Raw genomic sequence first — 20,391 nt, 5'->3', positions numbered from 1 at the left:
TCGCTCTCCTCATATGAGCTCATCGGCGTCTCACCCCTCATATGAGCTTATTAATATCCCACCCTTAATATGAATGCACCAGCATTACACAGCTCCCATTAGCACATCTGGGAACTGGCATACTCTATTGCATGCCTGTGTTTCTTTGCATGTATAGGTGCACCCATGCCAGAGCAATTCTTCAGCTTATCATATCACTGAGACACAGGAACTGTACTCTGAAAGGACAGGAAACTGCACCAGCTGTGCAACCGAAACAGACAGAATGGGTGCCCATTAGTTCCATTTTTATTCACACAATGCGCAAAGAGAGAGCAAGAAACCCATGATAGAAAGTGCAAGGCTCAAGCCAATCTCCGAAATCGGCAATTGACTCCCCCCGGGGGTCACCTCCGGGCCGGTAATTGACTCCCCCTGGGGGTCGATCTCCGAGTTTTTGATCACCTGTGTATCTCCGAGTTTTTGACCACCTGTGTACCTCCAACTTTTTGATTGCCTGTGTATATTGTCAGCCTTCATTACCAGACTGCCTGTATCTATTACCGAGTTTTTGGACATCTGTGTGTATTACTGCTTTCATTGCCGAGTTTTTGATTGCTGGTGCCTGTTACCGGTCCTCATTACCAACTTTTTGACTGCCTCAATCCATCACTGAGTCTTTGTTCGCCTCCAGCCTTTGACACCGAGTTTTTTATCACTGATATTGGTAATATTAGATGAGTTAGTATGCCTGTACTAAACACCCTCTCCCTAGGAAGTCACCCTTCACAGCTGCATGTGTTGATGGAAATTGACCAAGCTGTTTGCTGGATCAGGTAGTAGCATGCAAGAGCTGTGGGTGTGCAAATCTGGAGGGCAGTAGCTGCAAAAGTGAGGGAGTAATGGGGTATGATATTCTAAAATGACATACCAAACACAGACATGGGATGAGAGTGTATCACATCCCAGACACCTAGATATATTCACAGAGGATGATTTAAATGCAATGCAGAAGAGAGCGCACAGAAATCAGGATTTCTGATGAAGATACAAGATATGTGTGGAAAGTGGAAGTTCTGAGAAAACACAACATGCATAAGTTCATGTGCAGACATTATATCAACAGGCTATTTGCTGCATCACAATTGAGTACTATTGGGGTGCTCAGATCGGAATTTGCAAGCTTATCGGTGATGAGATGCATATGGGGCACCATATGTCATTATTTCATGACATACAGTATCCTGACACAGCATATGCTCCGATTAGAATGCAAAAACATGGAATAGAACGGGGTAGAACATAGCTATCCAACGCAGAAAAGACCTTGAAAAACGGTTGAGAATCAGTGGAGATGTGCAAGGTGAGCCAGAAGTGTGGTTTATGCTGAATGTACTCTGACCTCGCTTTTCACTACAACCACACTTCTGGCTCACCTTGCACATCTCCACTGATTCTCAACCGTTTTTCAAGGTCTTTTCTGCGTTGGATAGCTATGTTCTACCCCGTTCTATTCCATGTTTTTGCATTCTAATCGGAGCATATGCTGTGTCAGGATACTGTATGTCATGAAATAATGACATATGGTGCCCCATATGCATCTCATCACCGATAAGCTTGCAAATTCCGATCTGAGCACCCCAATAGTACTCAATTGTGATGCAGCAAATAGCCTGTTGATATAATGTCTGCACATGAACTTATGCATGTTGTGTTTTCTCAGAACTTCCACTTTCCACACATATCTTGTATCTTCATCAGAAATCCTGATTTCTGTGCGCTCTCTTCTGCATTGCATTTAAATCATCCTCTGTGAATATATCTAGGTGTCTGGGATGTGATACACTCTCATCCCATGTCTGTGTTTGGTATGTCATTTTAGAATATCATACCCCATTACTCCCTCACTTTTGCAGCTACTGCCCTCCAGATTTGCACACCCACAGCTCTTGCATGCTACTACCTGATCCAGCAAACAGCTTGGTCAATTTCCATCAACACATGCAGCTGTGAAGGGTGACTTCCTAGGGAGAGGGTGTTTAGTACAGGCATACTAACTCATCTAATATTACCAATATCAGTGATAAAAAACTCGGTGTCAAAGGCTGGAGGCGAACAAAGACTCAGTGATGGATTGAGGCAGTCAAAAAGTTGGTAATGAGGACCGGTAACAGGCACCAGCAATCAAAAACTCGGCAATGAAAGCAGTAATACACACAGATGTCCAAAAACTCGGTAATAGATACAGGCAGTCTGGTAATGAAGGCTGACAATATACACAGGCAATCAAAAAGTTGGAGGTACACAGGTGGTCAAAAACTCGGAGATACACAGGTGATCAAAAACTCGGAGATCGACCCCCAGGGGGAGTCAATTACCGGCCCGGAGGTGACCCCCGGGGGGAGTCAATTGCCGATTTCGGAGATTGGCTTGAGCCTTGCACTTTCTATCATGGGTTTCTTGCTCTCTCTTTGCGCATTGTGTGAATAAAAATGGAACTAATGGGCACCCATTCTGTCTGTTTCGGTTGCACAGCTGGTGCAGTTTCCTGTCCTTTCAGAGTACAGTTCCTGTGTCTCAGTGATATGATAAGCTGAAGAATTGCTCTGGCATGGGTGCACCTATACATGCAAAGAAACACAGGCATGCAATAGAGTATGCCAGTTCCCAGATGTGCTAATGGGAGCTGTGTAATGCTGGTGCATTCATATTAAGGGTGGGATATTAATAAGCTCATATGAGGGGTGAGACGCCGATGAGCTCATATGAGGAGAGCGAGCTCATATGAGGGAGCGAGCTCATATGAGGGGGCGAGCTCATATGAGGGGGCGAGCTCATATGAGGGGACGAGCTCATATGAGTGGCAAGGCGCTACAAAGTTCATATGAGGGAAAGACACTAATGCACTCATATAAGCAGCCACTTTTATAATATGTATAGGTGGCAGGGTGTGAGGGCACTCATATGTGTGGCTATGTGGTACATATAGACGGTAGTAGCAGGTATAGAGCGCCCACTCATATGAGCTTATCCGAACGCCAGTAGCGGTGTATGTTGTCATTGATATGAACGCCAGTGGCAGGGTATTCTGTCGGCATGCGCTGAATATCCAGGAGTGCGCGCTGAGTGCATGCAGGAAATGAGAGAGGGGCTAGCTGCGGAATCTCATTACTAATACCGAGTGCGCTCGACCATGGCAATGCATGTGAATAATTGTGTGTTGATTATCTTATCTCCTACGATACAGCTCGAGGACGGACGTCCGATACTGTCTTACCTATTTTAGTTTAGTTGGTACTGTACAGTTCTTCGGCGCTCTCCGAGGAGCCCCGGCATAGCGCTCGCTCGGCCGCTCGCTCATACCTCAGTCGTTACTGTCCCCGACTGAGCTCGCACTCACTGTGTGTCGTTAGGTTATGAGCCCTGTCCGCGTCTAGACAGAGCGAGCTCACCTACACGGCGGACTATATCCGTGATCAACCACACATCACGAAGAGGAGCTGGACAGCTCCTGTGAATGCCCAAATCCGACCCGGATCCAGACCCCACATCTACTCCTCCGAGTCCCGGTCCGATGGCAGGTTCTTCTGGCGCCGGATCCTCGGATGCGTGGGTCATCCCTTCAATGTCCGGTTCTCTTCCCACGACGCATCCGCTCACCGGAGAAGAGACCTACACGCCGTGGTCGAAGAGGATGACGGCCGCATTCCGACACGCTGGAGTTTGGGAGGTCATTAACGGCAGCACCCCGAGACCGACTAGCGACGCTGCACTAGCCGCTGAATGGGACCGGAAGAACAACGCTGCATCAAGCTGGATCCTACAGACGGTCGACGCAGGCATCGTCGTCACGATCGATCTCGATAAGACAGCGCACCAACAGTGGACAGCGCTCAAGAACGAATACTCTCGCACCACCATCCACTCCGCTGTCGGCTACTTCTCCATCCTCAACTCCCACCTTTCCTCTGTCAACGCCCTTGAAGACCACATCCGTGCCTATCAAGACGCCGTCTTCCACATCCGTGCGGCAGGTTTCGACTTCGCTGATGACCTTGCTGCGGGCCTCTTCCTGGCTACTCTCCGCGATCAACCGGGCGAAGGCACGCAATGGAAGTCTTGGGCGGCCACCATCCCGTTCGACTCGACCACCAAGACGACCCTCGAGCACATCACCATCGGTGCCCGCAACCAACGGCGCCTCGCTCTCGGTATTGCGACAACCACAACGTCGCAGGACTCTGTTATGGTCACCAACATGGAGGACGCCTATGCCGCCATCGACCGTTTCAAGCGCGCAGGCAACAAGTGGTGTTCCTACTGTCGCCGCAAGAACCACAATTACGAGGACATCAGTACTTCTTGCGAATGTCTAAAGTGTCTAAAACATCTAAAATTTAGACGAAATTTAGTTAGACGTTTTAGACATTATAGACGTGTTAGACATGTTAGACGCATAGACAGTGCTACAGGCCTGCAAGGTTCCACAAAGCCCCTCATTGCAGGTGAGAGCTTAATACCACTAAGGGGACTATTTTATTGATAAACCACAACAATATAGACACTCGAGGACATAATATATTGGCATCTAGCTACACTCAGCACAGGAGCATCTATGGCTACATCCTTGACACTCGTCCTCCATAAAGAGCTCTCACAGGAAGTGGGCACCGACACAGGCCGTGCAGACGACGTGGGAGATGCAAGCAACATGCTGATGTGGAGGCGAGACGGGCAAGACAGATGGTGCAGACACGACACGAGAGTGAAGCGGGCAATGCAGGGGAGGGCGGGGTGGACGATACGGACGTTGACGCAGGGGATATGCAGTGGCAATGTGGGCGACGCGGACGTTGACGTCGCACCTGCCTCGCCCTCGCCCACCTTGCCCGCGCCCGCATCACCTGGATATGGGCGTGGGCGATGCAGGCAAGGTGAGGTGGGCGAGGGCGGTGACACGGGTGGGTCGGACAGACGACGTGGGTGAGGACGACGTGGGTGCGGACGACGTGGACGGACGACGTGGACACCGGCAGGCGAAGTGGGCAACATGGATGGGTGATACGGGCGACGTGGATGTGGATGAGGCCGGCGACGCGGTGACATGGGCGAGGCTGGTGACACGGTGACACGGGCGAGGTCAGCAACGCGGGCATTGGCGCGGGAACGACGCAGATGCGGGACGACGCAGATGCGAGCGATATGCGCGGACGATGTGGGCGACACGGTCATGAAGGCTCACTGACGCCGTTTGCACGACCATGGGCATCTGGGGTGGGTTGCGGGACAGCGGCGCGGTGGGAGGCGGCACCCGGTGATACCGGGGCCTTGCCTTACGCGTATGCCGCTTCTTTTCCAAAGCCAGCGAGGGAATAGACGAATTCATGTCAGCGAATGCTAGATCCCGAGGCCGACGACCAAAGCTTACATGGGGCACTGCGGGTGCGCGCTGGTCGTCCACAAGCGGGCGAAAGAAATGACGTGGACTGGGCGACAGGTTGGTGACGTGGGCGGGGAAAGTGGGCGATGTTGACGCGGGCGCGAGACAGGAGAGGCGGGCGAGGTAGGCGACGCGGACGAGGCGGGCGGCACGGACACATGCGACGCGAGGGCGAGGTCGGTGAGAGGGGCGAAGTGGAGCCCTATTAAGGAGCCAGGGTCATTCCGGACAACGATCCTGCCCCAGCCACGACCATGCGTGAGGGGAAGCAGTGGGTGGGCGTCGTGGCAATGGCCGCGCAACACAGTCGCCCCGGTGGGATGAGCATCCCGTGAACGTCCGTTGGGACGTACCCGTCTTGGGGACGGGTCGGTGATGCGGCCGGAGTCTGGGAGGGGGTGTGCGAGGCGGGGAGCGCAGGAGGGCATGACAGGAGACTCACCAAGACCTGTGGGGCCACATCAGCCCGTCGAGGAAGCGGCAGGCGAGGAGCGCGTTCGCATGCTCGTCAAGGATGTTGCGCCAGGAGGGAAAGACGGAGAGGATGGGGAGCATGGGAAGGACGAGAGGGTCGGGACGGGGTGCCCACTGCCAGCAGACACTGGCGACCAGACGAAGAGAAAGACGCGCTGGCAGGTGCTGGCGCCCAGCCCCAGACACGTGGGAATCGACACGCTTTGCGTGGACTCCAGCGCTTGGCACTGCCAGCACTCTGTCGTCGTCGTCGTCGTCGTCCTCTGGCCTCCCCTCGCCGGTCTCGCCCTCCCCCGTTCTGCTCTCGCCCTCCCTGCCACCTTGCCCGTGTCAACCCGCGTCATCCACATCGCCACGTCGCTCACTTCACCCGTCTCGCCCACCTGCCCCGTCTCAACCCCCTCATCCGTCTGACCTGTGTCGCCCACCTCGCTCGCGTCACCCCGGATCTCGCCCAGCTTCCAACGTCTTACACACGCTCGTTTCACCGGCCTCGCCCACCTCGCCCACCTCTCTCTCGCCCGTCTTGCCCTCGCCCATGTCAATAATGTCGCGCCCGCGCCATCCACGTCGCTACGTTGTCCACTTCACCCGCCTCGCTCTCATGTCCCACGTCGCCCGCCTCGCTCACCGTCTCTCCTGTGGCCAAGGACGGTCGCCGCTTCCCCCATCTCGTGCGCGTCTCGTGAACGTAGGTGTGGCCCTGACCTGCCCCACCAATATAACAACAGTAAGTGCCCCGTCCATCCATCTGCTCTGCCGCGCACTCCTGACGCCTCCTCCCACGCACGCGCAACACTGACGTTCCATATCGCCACCTTGCCCACGCCCTGCGTGTCACCTGCCTCCCTCGCATTGCCCCCACGTCACACTCTTGTCCTCATCACCTCGTCCGTGGCGCTCACCTTGCCCACGACACCCACCTTGTCTGTCTCGCCCCCGCGTCACCTACCGTCCATGTCTGCATCTCCCGCATTGCTCGCCCATGTCACCGCACCGCGGGCCAGCATTCGCGTCATCCCCGCGCCAACATCCGTGTCGCCCGCACCCACATCGTCCGCACCACCCCACCCACCCGTGTCTCCCACTGCGCCCTCGTCAGCCACCTCGGCCATGTCCACGTCGTCTACGTCCGCATCGCCTACCCATGTCACCTACATCACCGGCCCGAGTACGTGTCGTCCCCGCGCCAATGTCCACATCGCCCGCACCCGCGTCGCCCACGCCCACGTCGCCCGCACCCACGTCGTCCGCGTCGCCCGCACCCACATTGTCTGCGTCGCCCGCACTCGCGTCGCTCACACTCAGGTCATCCACACCCACGTTGTCCGTCCCACCCAACCATGTCGCCCACTTCGCCCACGTCCACGTCATTTCCCCTGCCTGCTCACCTGCGTTGTCACCTAGCCAGTGTCACTACCTCACCCACGTGTGCCTAGCTTACGTCTGCGTCGCCCATCCATATTGCCCACACCACCCGCCTGTGCCCAGTTTATCCCCGCGCCAATGTTCATGTAGTCCGTCCCACCCACTTGTGGCACTCACCTTGCCCTCAATGACTGTGCCCACGTTGCTACCGTCCTGCCCCTGCGTCGCTCACATTGCCAGAGTTACCACCCCGCTTATATACTTTGCTCATTTTCCCGCCCCTTGTGTTGTACCCTTGTTAGCAATCAATATATATTGTTTCAAGCCTTCCTCTTCGGTGTGAGTGTACAGATCTCAAAAATCGCCTATGTCTAGTATGTATGCAGGAGATGTCTAAAACTGTCTAAACGTCTAAAATGCTCTAAAAATGACATCTAAGTGATCTAAGTGTCTAAGATGTCTAAAATGTCTAACACTCTAAAGTTAGACACTTTAGACGCTTTAGACGTTCGCAAGAAGTACTGATGCCGAGTGCCGCACTCGCAAGCGGGCCGAGGCGTCAGGTGGAGGCGGGAATAAGGGGAAGGAGAAGGCGAATGTGACGCAGGAGAAGAGCAACACGGGCTCGGAGGGCGAGCACTCAAACTTTGTACGCAGCGAATCCGTCCTATTCACTTCCGAGTTCTCCTGCTACCCTCTCGCGTGCGCATCACCATCCACTTCCCATCAAGATTTGTCGTCCCTTGCGCTCCCATCTCATTCCCCACACCCACCTATCATCATCGACTCTGGGACATCGTCGCATGTGCATTCTCAACGAGTGGATTTCGCCGATCTTAGTGCTTCATCCTCTACTATCCATGGTTTCGGAAACGGCACGACCGCTGTTGAAGGGCGTGGAGAAGCGCAGCTCGTTGCAGCCCTGCCGGATGGATCGCGCACACGCCTCCGGCTTCACGACACTTGCTATGTTCCCGAGTCACGTCCCAGCCTGATTTCTGTGCCACGACTCGATGAAGCGGGGTGCTACACGCTTTTTGGCATGGGCCGCTGCGTCTCGTTCAAGATTAGCGATGGCGGTGACCTCCTCCGACGTGCGCTTTCCCGTTCTGACACGGTTCTGACTGGAAGCAGAGGCGAGAACCGCCTCTATCACCTCGACTCTCCCAAAGACATAACATCTTATCACACAACGGACGAAATGGCCTCACGCGCACTGCTCCTCGCTCACGGTCGCCTCGGGCACCTCAATTTCCACACAATTCGCGCCATGGCGCGGTCTGGACGACTCCCTGGGATGAAGCTCACGCCTACACAGCTGCGCATCCCAAACCCACCCTGTCCCTCATGCGTAAAGGGCAAGATGACACGCGCGTCGTTCCCACCATCTACTGGCTCTTCTGGTGCGCGTCCCGAGCGATGCCTGCAGCTCGTCTCAATGGACCTATGGGGACCGGCTCCCGTTCAAACTCGATCAGGGCACAGGTACCTCATCACGTTCACGGACCACTGGTCGCGCTGGGTGTGGGTAGGCTTCCTGCGCCGCAAATCCGAAGCGTTTGACACGTTCACGGAGTGGCTGAAGCGCGCGGAGCGCGAGACGGGGCAGAAACTCGACACGATCCGGGCGGACAACGGCGGGGAGTTCGTCAACCACAGCTTCTCGGAGCTGTGCACTTCCTCCGGCATCCGGCTTGAGACGTCCTCGCCACGCACTCCGGAGCAGAACGGTGTGGCCGAACGCCAGAACCGAAGCATCTTCGACCGCGCTCGGACAATCCTCATCGATGCCGGACTCCCTCTCTCTCTATGGGGCGAAGCGGTCAACTATATCGTCTACACGAAGAATCGCAACCCTACCTCCGCACTGCCTGGTCGCAAAACACCGTTCACTGCACGTTTCGGTCATCCCCCGGACTACGCCTTCCTTCACCGTTTCGGATGTCGAGCCTACGTCTACGTGGGCGACACCCCGTCGCACAACAAGCTTGAAGCGCGCGCGGTTGAGGGCGTATTTCTTGGATACGCACCAACGCAGAAGGCTTACCAGGTGCTTGAACCCTCCTCCTGGCAGCTTCACTCGTCCATCCACGTCGATTTTCATGACGACATCAACGGGTGGCCACGACGTGGTAACAGTGCGCAGGCTGAGGGGGAGCCACTCTACAACTCGCTCTTCTACCCTACCGAGGAAGACGACGAGCTTCCGAACAACAACCCGCACACTGCAACCACACCTGCCGATGCTCGACCAGCGCAACAAGAACATGTACCACTACCACCGCATCGCGAGGAGCCAGACGTACCTCAGCCTCCTACAGACGTCGGAGCACGTCCACGAACACGTCGCACTCGACGCGAGAAGCATGGAACCGAGCCTTCACGACGATCGACACGCATCATGGAGCTGAAAGCTACGAAGAACCAGGCCGCACGCATCGAGGAAGTCCCGGACGAAGGAGACGATCTGCAAACTCGTTCAGGCGACGACAACGACGCTGAGCCACACTCACCTAGTAACGAGTCCGAGGAAGAGGTCGACGCAACGCTCTTCCTTGATGCTCTCCTAGACCACTGTTACGTCTCGACCGGAGAAGAGCCAAAGTCCTACCATTCTGCGGTTGACTCACCAGACGCCGAAGAGTGGATCGCCGCTATGATGAAGGAGCTTGAATCGATCTCGACTCTCGGTACCTTCGAACTCGTCAACCTCCCTCGCGGCCGATCAGCGATCGGCACCAAGTGGGTATACGCCTTGAAGCGCGACACTGCTGGCCGAATCATCCGCTACAAGGCTAGACTTGTTGCGCAAGGGTTCTCGCAGAAGCCGGGTGTCGACTTCTTCGACACTCATGCTCCGGTCGTCAAGCCCGAGGCGATGCGAACACTCATGGCTATAGCTGCCATGCTAGGTATGGCCATCCACGTCGTCGATGTCGACAGCGCCTTCTTGAACAGCGACATCCCTGAAGATCAGGAGGCATTCGTGAAGCAGCCACCAGGTTTCGCGCAACCCGGACTCGAGCACTTGGTCTGGCGCATCAAGAAAGCGCTCTACGGTCTCCGACAATCTGGGCATCTCTGGTACCGCAAACTCCGCGAGATCCTACTCGAACTTGGCTTCACAGTCTCACTCGCCGACCCATGCATCTTCTTCCGACGACGCGGAGACAAGTTCGAAGCCATCACATCCCATGTCGATGATCTCGCCCTCTTCTGCGCGAACGACGTCGACGCCGAATCTCTCAAGGCCGAGATCGCGAAGCATGTGCCGATAAAGGACAACGGAGAGGTATCTCTCCTGCTTGGTGTTCAGGTCACACGCGACCGCGAAGCTCGCACCATCTCCTTCTCGCACGCGCACAAGATCAACGCTGCACTTGAAGAGTTCGGATTCGCTGAAGTCCTGCCGGTCACATCCCCGATGGATCTCAGCACGAAGCTCGAACCACAGATCGGTCCTTTGGACGAAGACGAAGCCGCTTTCATGCGCCGTGTGAAGTTCCCGGCAGCGGTCGGTACACTCATGCACATTGCGGTTCACACTCGACCGGACATCTCGAAGGCAGTACAGAACGTCGCTCAGTACATGTCGAACCCAAACAAGACTCACTGGCGTGCCGTCAAGCGGATATTTCAGTACCTCAAGGGCACCCGGGACTACACTCTCACCGTTGGTGGCGAGGGCTCGATCTTCCCTGTCGCGTGGTGCGATGCATCACACGCCGACCAACCAGCTGTGAAGTCCACGTCCGGGTACGCCATCTTTATCGGACAGGGATGCATCGCGTGGTCCGCGAAGAAGCAGACGACAGTCGCATGCTCCACAACGGAGGCGGAGTTCTACTCGGCTGAGAATTGCGGGCGCGAGATCGTATGGATGCGTCAGCTGCTCCAGGAGCTTGGTTTCCTTCCCATGAACAACTCTCCCTCCACACTCTTCCACATGGACAGCACCACCGCGATTCGAATGCTCAAGAACACCGACGAGGTCAGCAACCGAACCAAACATGTCAATATTGCATACTACTGGATTCGCGAGGCGGCTCGTAAGGGCTACTTCGCATTTGAGCATGTCGCAGGTGCCAAGAACGTTGCGGACATCCTCACCAAAGGGCTCTCCACCGATGTCCACCGTCGTCACACCGCCTCCCTCGGCCTTGCTCCATCGTCATCCATCTCTTCTCGCTGAGGGGGAGTGTTGATTATCTTATCTCCTACGATACAGCTCGAGGACGGACGTCCGATACTGTCTTACCTATTTTAGTTTAGTTGGTACTGTACAGTTCTTCGGCGCTCTCCGAGGAGCCCCGGCATAGCGCTCGCTCGGCCGCTCGCTCATACCTCAGTCGTTACTGTCCCCGACTGAGCTCGCACTCACTGTGTGTCGTTATTGTGCAAGCCCAAAATTTCCACTGTCGTAAATCGACCCCTAAACGGTGAGAAACACGCACCCGTTCGTGGTGCAGCTCGAAAATTGTCATTGAAGTTGACAGAGGTGCAAGAGAGTCGAAAGAGCGCGAGAATCTCGGACCCGGCCCCGGAGAATGCGGACCGTGGACTGGTTGGCGCTGGTGCCCCTTTTCGAGCAGTGAGCGCTGAGCTCGGTCTGAGGCTGTCTCTTCCTCGCGTCCGTCCACGAGCAACTCGGCCTCGTTCCCGCCATGTTCTCTTCTCATACCACCCAAGTCGCGTACGTACCTCTCGTCAACTGTGGTACGAGGTATGCGCTCAAGGCGACATCGTAGGTGCTTCGGCAGGCCTCGTCTATGCGACATCACTTCCACGAGATGAGAATCAGGCCTCGGTGGTAGTGCACGAGGGAATTTGCGGCATGGGATATACTTGTGATGTGTTGTTGAGCCAAGGTATGTCTTTCAATTTGAAACAGAGTTTTGCAGCTTGCCGAACTTAGGCTGCCAGGCCTTGCCACAAACGTTATCAGCCCTCCTGGTCAGCCACCGAAACACTTGTAAGTTGTGTCCTTCCATTTTGGCTATTTCAAGTATCCGAAGAAGAGTACACACGAATCCAGGCACATCCGAGGATGGGTGGAGGCAGTTCGCAGTACGTTCGACTCGTCTCCCTACTCCATCGTTTCCTTATGGTCTGTTCAGCGCAGTGAAGGGCGAAAACCACCCCCTTGGTCGATGCAAATGAGGTCGTGGCCTGGGAGAGACTTGGCCCCATGATAGTGGATATGTTAACTGATGCGGAGACGGTGGTGTCGTCTGCATCCCCGAGGACGTCCCACTTGGGCGAGGTTGGATGGCTGGGGTCCCAGATGCTCCGTGACTCCCGGTCGAAGGGTGACTAGCGAAGATCGAGGAGTAATCGGATTCCTGAGATCCGGGCTCGGACGCCAACGACCGTCATCGACCAAGACCCGTTTGGTATGTGGAAGGAGCTCACCAGCTGTCGCGCGCCGCTCATGAATTCGTAAGTCTTTGGGCCCCATTTCTCTGGTTCACATCGGGGACCTAATGGTGTTCTCAGAGCAACGGGTCGTGCGGTACCTGTCTGACAGATCGAGTACTTCGAGGCGGACATCATCTGCGGAGGCTTGATACTGTCCCAGATTTTGACGGTTGACGTGCTGGAGATGATGGTGAGATTTCTTTACTCTGTGTATGCGCTCTATGTTGACTATCAGGGTTTCGTACAGGCTCGTCTCTCCCTCCTGTTCCCCTTACTATTCATCGCCCTCGCCTTCCTATGCTTCAGCCTCCTCCCCTCTCTCAAACGCCAGGCGTCTCCCAGCGCGACGGACGTGGACCTTTTGAACGCCGCGTATAGCTTCAGCATCCGTAACCTCGACGAACCCACGCACCGCTTTCAAACAGCGGGCCCGTTGCTAGGCACGGTGTAGTCCATGATCACGATCAAGGGGTTGTCCGGAAGCGAGGCTACAGCTGCGCTTGTAGGGCGTCGTGCGCGGAGTCCAGTTCGGTGATGCCGAGTACTAGCTCCAATGTGAGTTACACCGCTTGGTTCGCGTTTGCCGGTGGGCAGTTGTGGATGATGTACAATGACTGATCAAGGCCCTAGATCCGTGACGATCATGGCATGCACTACTTTGTGTAACGATCATTGCATCAGGTGCCAATGTCACCCTGTTGTGCCACCCAAATACAAGGAGTGGATCGTCATCGTACCGGGGAGTTGCCTGATATGGACAAGAGTGCCTCCTACGTTGACACTGGTTGGCAACAGCCATCGCCTCGTGCAAAGCACCTCGTTGTATACGTGGTGCCCCCCTTGTCTTATTCGTCCATGGACCTCTTTGTCTCTGCGTACTGCACCGTGGAAGCGCCCGATGCTGAGACGTTCAAAAGGCACGCCCATCTTCGGAACCATAGTGTCTTCTGCTCAAGCCCCACCTTCAGTCACATCACTTCTCTGATAACGTCGACATGAACGTCGTGAGTCGCTCGAGACGCGTTATTAGCTAGTTTCTAATTCACTGATTTCGTGCAAGGTTCTACAACCGCTCCTCCCTGTGGACGTCCTCATTGAGGTCGCTGGACAGTGCGACTCGGACTATGATATAGTCCAACTCATGAATACGTGTCGGATTGTGAACGAACGCGCGTCACTCTTTCTCCACAAGGGTCGCCAAGCGCACGTCCGCTCCATCGACGATCTCCGTCTCCTCACCGCCTTCCTCGGCGCACAGGACCAAGAACGCTGGCGACGTCTCTCTCAGCTGAGTGTCGAAATCTGCACCGAGGACAGCATCGACCGCCGCGAACAAGTACAAGCACTGCTCGGCCTCTTTCGCGCGCTCCAATCTGCCCCCGCTCTGCGAGTTCTCGAATTCGATGAGGTGGAGCTCTACCTTGCGCTCGACCCCGCCCTGGCAACCGCCCTGACACATATCACGTCGATAACGACCCTCAAGCTCACCGGGATCGGCCCCGACACGCTGCGGTTCCTCGAGGGGGTGTCTTGGGGCGTGCACACCGCCCAGCTCGACCTCAGCCCCGATTTTCTCGCGGCGAAGGACCCCCATGCGCCCCTACCCAAGATGATGTTCCACTTCCTGCGCAACATGAGCGGTACGCTCCGCGAACTTGACCTCGGAGGTTCCCGAAACGGCATGTTCTCGGCCGCGAGCGACTTGCGGTTCTCGGCGCTCCAGTCGCTCAACCTCTCCTTCGCGGTCAACGAGGAGTTCAACAATTTCTTCCTGGAGGCGAAGAACGTCATGTCCATGTTCCCGAAGCTCTCCTCCCTCGAGATGCACGCCTACCACACCATGCGACCCTACCTCGATCCAGAGGAAGTCAACGATCTTCCCGACAACCAGGACCCCGAGGAAGTCATCACCGCCACTGCAGCGTGGCAGAACGACGAGCGCGGCTGGAAAAACATGGCCCTCCTCGACGCCCCGCTTGTCACCATCTTCGGTCTAGGCCTGCAGCGCCCCGTGGACGAGATTCGGACCGCGTTTGAACCCCCGGATGTGGGGCTGGAGATGCTCCCGCTGGTGCTCGAGTTGCTCAACCCACGTTCGCTCGCCTTGCACATCTACTCGTTCGATACGCTCCTCTCCCTCGCCTTTCCCTTTGCTTTCCACCCCGGTCAATTCACTCCTGGGTACGTGTCGCGGCTCACGAAGCTCGACTTGACGGTACTCGAGGACACGCTCAAGAGGGACCCGCCGCAGTACGAACTGATGTCGTTGTTGGTGCGTCTGCTTTCCCTCGCCAAGCACGGATGCCCGTCCTGATCCTCTGGTCGCTAGGACACACTGGGGTGGATCGTGAACAACGTCCGGCTCGAAGAGATGCGCCTCATGGTCCGGAGGGCGTCGAAGCCCACCCGGCTTCAGGTCTGGACTCGGCCTCGCATGCGTCCGAGCAAGTCGCCCGGCTACGCGGAGGTGGTCACGACGCGGATGCACCAGCTCCTGCGCGCCGCGCCGAGTCCGACGCTGGAGGTGATGCTCGCCGTCAGGTGTGGGGAAGAGGGGGACGAAGACGACGAGTTGGGGCACACGTTCTATGGTTTCAAGCCGCTGACCGGTGCCGTGACCGTCGGGGTGCAGAGGTGGAATGACGTCAGCGACGAGCAGCTCATTGCGCAGGGCCTATAGCATACTGTCCTACACTATGTAAACGTGGCTCAGCAAGCGTATCTTACCCAACGAGTTTTGGATGCGGGCGCGGTGGTGGCGTGGGGCGTGCGCCGGACGATGCGCTGGTGGAGGAACTCTACGTTGCAGGCAAGAGGCGGGGGAGGGTAAGTACCGTCCAGCGAAGTTCCGGCAGTCCTTCAGTCTGTTGATTCTGCCGCTGCGATGTCGAGGTGCTTGGGCTCGGGGCAGCTGTTCAGGAAGCGCACCAAAGGGCGTGTTACCACCATGCACCGGCGGTCTCGTGGCGCGGATCTTGACAACCAGATGGCTAAGGTTTGGTGCCATGCTGGTAAGGGCGGGTACGTCGAGAGCCGCCAACCTCTCGTACGTCAAGAGTTTGTACAGGTGGAGGATCTGAGAGTGCCGAAAAAGGCCTTTCTTGCTTTTTAGGCCACTGGAGCCTAAGCGGCTGCGCGACGCACGTCTATCGTTACCACCGAGGACATCAATGCATGGCATATCGAGGCACCGATAGATAGAATCACGTAGCAGAGTACACGAGGTAGCAGATACACAAGCTTGCAGCACGACGAATGAACTGACGGGGGTCTATGACAGCGGCCGTGGCTCCATTGGGGCTTGAGAATCGAGCAGTGACCGTAGCTGATACTGGGGCTGAGCGAAACTGGACCAGGAACGATGCGATGGGCACGCACCTGGGAATCCAAATCCACTGCTCCGGGCACCTCCTCCGCATTGCCGACCCCATCGTCCAACGACCCGTCTTGTACATCCGCAGCACCCTGCCCACCCTATGGACGCCATGAGCCGAAGACTATGATAATGCCATAAAGCAGAGAAACACATACGTTCAGCGGCGACGAGACCTTCTTCGGTGGGCGATTGGCAGCGCTGACGCCTTGTGCCGCGGCACCTCCCGGTGGGTCTTCTCGAGGGACAATGTCGATGAGGAAGTCGAACTGGTCGGACTTGCTGAGAGCTTTTGCGATGTCCGCGCGAGAGAGGGTTCGACGCTTGTTCGAGTCGGCGATGATGAACGCGCGCGCAGTAATCTCAGAAATAAAGACTGGATGGTCTGGTGTTAGGAGCGGCGCGTCGCGGACGGGATGTCAAGACGTACTCTCGCAGGCTTTGCAGAACAGGATGGGAGCTGCGACGCGTTAAGATCGGCTTGGACCACGGACTGCTGGGCACGTACCGTCTGCGGCAATCATCTAAAGGCTCGAAAATATCAACAAAGCGCATACAGCAGCCTAGGAAAGGGCAGCATACCTTGACTTCCGGATCGCTCTTCATGACTTTCTTGATGCGTGCGAGGGGCAGGGGAGGATGGCGGTAGTCGGGGGTTTCTTGTTCAGCGGCATCGATCTGACGCTGCCAGAAAGACGGAAGAAAGTCGTTGAGGGGCTCTCCGGCTTGCACGAAGGGTTTCGAGGAGGAGGGGGGCATGATGTCACAAGCAGACTCGAGCTCGTCGCGCTCTCCAGTCTCCAGCCGAGTGGGCAACTTTGAGTCGGAGATCAATTATAGGCGCGATCAAAGCCACTTCTTTGAGCGGAGCCTAATTATTTACCCAGGCGTTTGCGCTGGCTTCGAAATTCAAACTGTACGGCGCGAGGGCCGCGCGCGCCCCCTCTTCCCCCGTCCTCGTCCTCGTCGACGCCGTCGTCCCTTCGCGTTCTCGGCACCAACATGTCCAGTGTTATGCGCCCCTCCACCGCCGGCGCGTCGTCCTCGGCGCCCGTTGCCCACAACGCCGTTCCGCCTCCACCCACAGTCTCCGCCGGCCGCTCCTCGCGCATTGCCCCCCACTCCCACATAAAAGGCCTCGGGCTCAACTCGGAAGGCTTCGCTGCATCAGACAGCGCGGGTTTCGTCGGCCAGAACCCCGCGCGAGAGGTGAGCTGCATCCTTTGCGCGATCGAGCCGCACGATGAACGAAGAACTCAGAGCGATCCTGACGGCGCGTTCGACTACAGGCATGTGGGGTCGTGGTGGACCTCATCAAGTCGCGCAAGTTCTCTGGCCGGGCATTGCTGCTGGTGGGCCCTCCAGGGACCGGGAAGACCGCGCTCGCGCTCGCGATATCCCAGGAATTGGGCTCGAAGGTCCCGTTCTGCCCGATGGTCGGCTCGGAGGTGTACTCGACGGAAGTGAAAAAGACGGAGATTTTGGCTGAGGCGTTCCGCCGGGCAATCGGTACGTGGTTATACGCGCTCGAGGTTGACTGTGTGCGCTCAAGGCATGCGTCGATGCACATGCAGGTCTACGGATAAAGGAGACGAAGGAGGTTTACGAAGGAGAGGTCACGGAGCTGACGCCAACGGAGTCCGAGAACCCTTTGAGTGGGTACGGGAAGACCGTTTCGCACGTCGTCGTCGGGCTCAAAACGGTGCGGGGGACGAAGCAACTGCGCTTGGACCCCACGATCTATGAAGCCATTTTGAAGGAGAAGATTCAGATTGGGGACGTGATCTATGTCGAAGCAAATACTGGTGCGGTGAAGGTGCGTCTTTTCAGCGACTTTCTCGTGCATCCGTTTGCCGACAAAGGTTCAGCGCGTTGGCCGATCCGACGCGTATGCGTCGTCTTACGACTTGGAATCCGAAACCTACGTCCCCCTACCCAAAGGCGACGTGCACAAAAAGAAGGAGCTTGTACAAGACGTGACGCTGGGAGATCTGGATGCTGCGAACGCTCGACCACAAGGAGGGCAAGACATCATGAGCGTGATGGGCAATCTCGTGAAAAGCGGTCGGACAGAAATCACGGAGAAGCTGCGGCGAGAGGTGAACCGAGTGGTGAAGGGATACGTTGACCAGGGTGTAGCGGAGGTCGTCCCTGGTGTAGTGTTCATCGACGAGGCGAGTCTTTCGTTTGTCTGGTTGGCGCAAATATTCACCCGCTTGTCCAGGTCCACATGCTAGACATAGAGTGCTTCACATATCTTAATGCTCTACTAGAATCACCCATGGCTCCCACCGTGGTGCTTGCCACGAACCGTGGCCACACTCTTGTGCGTGGCACGACAGACATCTATTCAGCGCACGGCATACCAGTGGACCTGCTTGACCGGTACGTATGCCCGATCATATGACCGTCACCTGTGCTCACGCCAATGCAGCTGTTTGATCGTGAAAACGATGCCGTACAACCAAGACGCCATTGCGAAGGTGCTTCAACTGCGTGCCAACATCGAAGGCTTGAAGCTTGGAGAGGGCGTTCTAGACCGGCTTGCCGCCAAGGGTTCTGACAGCTCGTTGCGGTGCGTTGCACCCCAGTCTGGTGACCTGTGTAACACCGCACTCACAATGCAATCGCTAGGTACGCATTGCAACTCTTGTCACCTGCAGCGATCTTGGCCAAACTGGCCGGACGAGCCGAGGTCCAACTCGAAGATATCAACGAGATGGGCGAGCTTTTCCTGGATGCAAGGTCAAGCGCGAACATCATCAGACGGCACGAGGAGGGTACGAGCGAGAAGCAGGGCGAGGCGTAGCTAGACGTTTGCGTTCGGAAGGACGGTGCGGGAGTTGTATTGCGCGGTGATCGAGCTTCGTCCGTCGCGGCGGCTCTCATTCACTGACGTATTCCTGGTCAGATGACAGACGCTTCGGGCGGTGATGTAAAGTGCGCGTGTCTTCAATTGCTCGGGCAATGGCACCTTCTTGTATCAGCGAACAATGCGGACCCAAGCCACGTCTGATCCGAGTGTTCCTCGCAAGCTCGCGCCGAAGTGCCGTTCGACGCGCAACCTCAACGCAATGAACGCCCCCGTCTTACTCGCGATGAATGGTTTTGTTCGTCACACGAGCAGTCTATGACGACATCCTGTTGCTCACGACACTCCCAACAGATGATGTGTCATATGCTGCAAGTATTTATGCGCCGCAAGCTCTATGCTTGACGAACAAATCAGGTCAGGTGCAAAGACAAATCCGCCCATCTCACGACATAACTGATGCCTTCTGTCCAAGTCAATCACCAAGCGAGGTCAGGTGCGTGCCGGAGCGACGACTCTCAAACCCTCTTTGCTGTTCCGTCGGAGCGGACATGTTTTCCCGCACCCCACATGATACGTGCATGGGAGTGCAATGTCCCCCCAGTCTTCCGGGTTGCATGCACGGACACCGTGAGTGTGAGCACGAGCTGCTTCACCCTCGATCAGGGTGCTGATGATGCGACCACTTATTCTCGGGCTGGGAGCCGAGATTAGCAGAAGCTCGTCATTTCGCTGCACGGAAGCGTACGTCCGGCACGGATTGCCAGGCTAGCGTAGCATTTGGACACTCTGGTACTCCTGGGGCCTGGCTGAGAAGTGAAGCACGGTACGTCGTCCCTGAACTCCGTGGCTCTCACCCTCTTGGGCCATTGTTGACGGCGTCTGGCGGGCTCGGCGCGACTGGCGAGCCCGCCCGGCCTCGGTGGTCCACATACGCCGTCGACACCCGTGCAGTGGTGCACTTCGAGCTCTTGCGTTGTCTTCCGGATGGACGTTGGCTCTCCCGTGGGGCGCACGAGCACTTGGGGATGGCATGGGGACGATCGATGGTGGCGGACCAGCGGGAGCTGAGAGGCGGGCTTCGTCGGCTTCCCACTGCCCACGCAGATTGGGGCTAATACGAGCAGTCAACTAGTCATGTTTAGCTCGTGCGGTGCGGCGTGCTTCGCGAACCATTCCTTTCTTCGCAAGGCGTGCACCGTGGCGCGCCGCACCGCTCCAGCCTCGATCGCGACTCCGGCACTTGCACCCGCGACGTCTGGCAGCAATTCCACCTCGGCGTCGTGGCGCGGCCGGGGGGTGTGGTCAGCCAAGGCGTGCGGTGACACGCTCTGGGCTCGTCGCAGCGCGCCGCGCGCGCCGCCGGAAGTTTCGGCCACCAGCGCGGCCGGGGGTCCCTTTCTCGTCGAGCCTGGGACCCGCGGGCGTGGCAACAGTGCCTGTTCTGCACTAGCGTGCCGTGCGGCGCTTCTTTCGCATCCATTCAGTGCACCTCCCCGGCCGTGGTGGGAACGGCGCGCTCGCCCC

The 20,391-nt window shown here is 56.8% G+C and overlaps 3 protein-coding genes across 3 annotated transcripts; 2 read left to right on the top strand and 1 right to left on the bottom strand.

Moving 5' to 3' along the window:
- Window positions 1–13,534: 13,534 nt before the first annotated feature.
- On the top strand, window positions 13,535–15,359 carry BXZ73DRAFT_100199 (uncharacterized protein; the record flags this gene model as incomplete). Its single annotated transcript, XM_048014505.1, has 4 exons — window positions 13,535–13,564; window positions 13,621–13,683; window positions 13,740–14,951; window positions 15,009–15,359. 4 exons carry the CDS (start codon window positions 13,535–13,537, stop codon window positions 15,357–15,359), a joined length of 1,656 nt encoding a protein of 551 aa, XP_047879072.1.
- A 591-nt stretch (window positions 15,360–15,950) lies between these two features.
- On the bottom strand, window positions 15,951–16,811 carry BXZ73DRAFT_100198 (histone-fold-containing protein; the record flags this gene model as incomplete). Its single annotated transcript, XM_048014504.1, has 6 exons — window positions 15,951–16,004; window positions 16,058–16,153; window positions 16,211–16,428; window positions 16,483–16,512; window positions 16,561–16,576; window positions 16,635–16,811. The coding sequence occupies 6 exons, from the start codon at window positions 16,809–16,811 to the stop codon at window positions 15,951–15,953; spliced, it is 591 nt and encodes a 196-aa protein (XP_047879071.1).
- A 255-nt stretch (window positions 16,812–17,066) lies between these two features.
- BXZ73DRAFT_89297 (RuvB-like helicase 1) lies at window positions 17,067–18,861 on the top strand (the record flags this gene model as incomplete). The annotated part of the gene is made up of 7 exons (XM_048025228.1): window positions 17,067–17,261; window positions 17,342–17,561; window positions 17,627–17,868; window positions 17,921–18,226; window positions 18,277–18,437; window positions 18,487–18,627; window positions 18,687–18,861. 7 exons carry the CDS (start codon window positions 17,067–17,069, stop codon window positions 18,859–18,861), a joined length of 1,440 nt encoding a protein of 479 aa, XP_047879070.1.
- Window positions 18,862–20,391: the final 1,530 nt, after the last annotated feature.

The sequence above is a fragment of the Epithele typhae genome (genome assembly GCF_022376455.1).
Source record: "Epithele typhae strain CBS 203.58 chromosome Unknown BXZ73scaffold_16, whole genome shotgun sequence".
Lineage (NCBI taxonomy): Eukaryota > Fungi > Basidiomycota > Agaricomycetes > Polyporales > Epitheliaceae > Epithele > Epithele typhae.
This window is presented reverse-complemented; position numbering and strand designations above follow the sequence as displayed.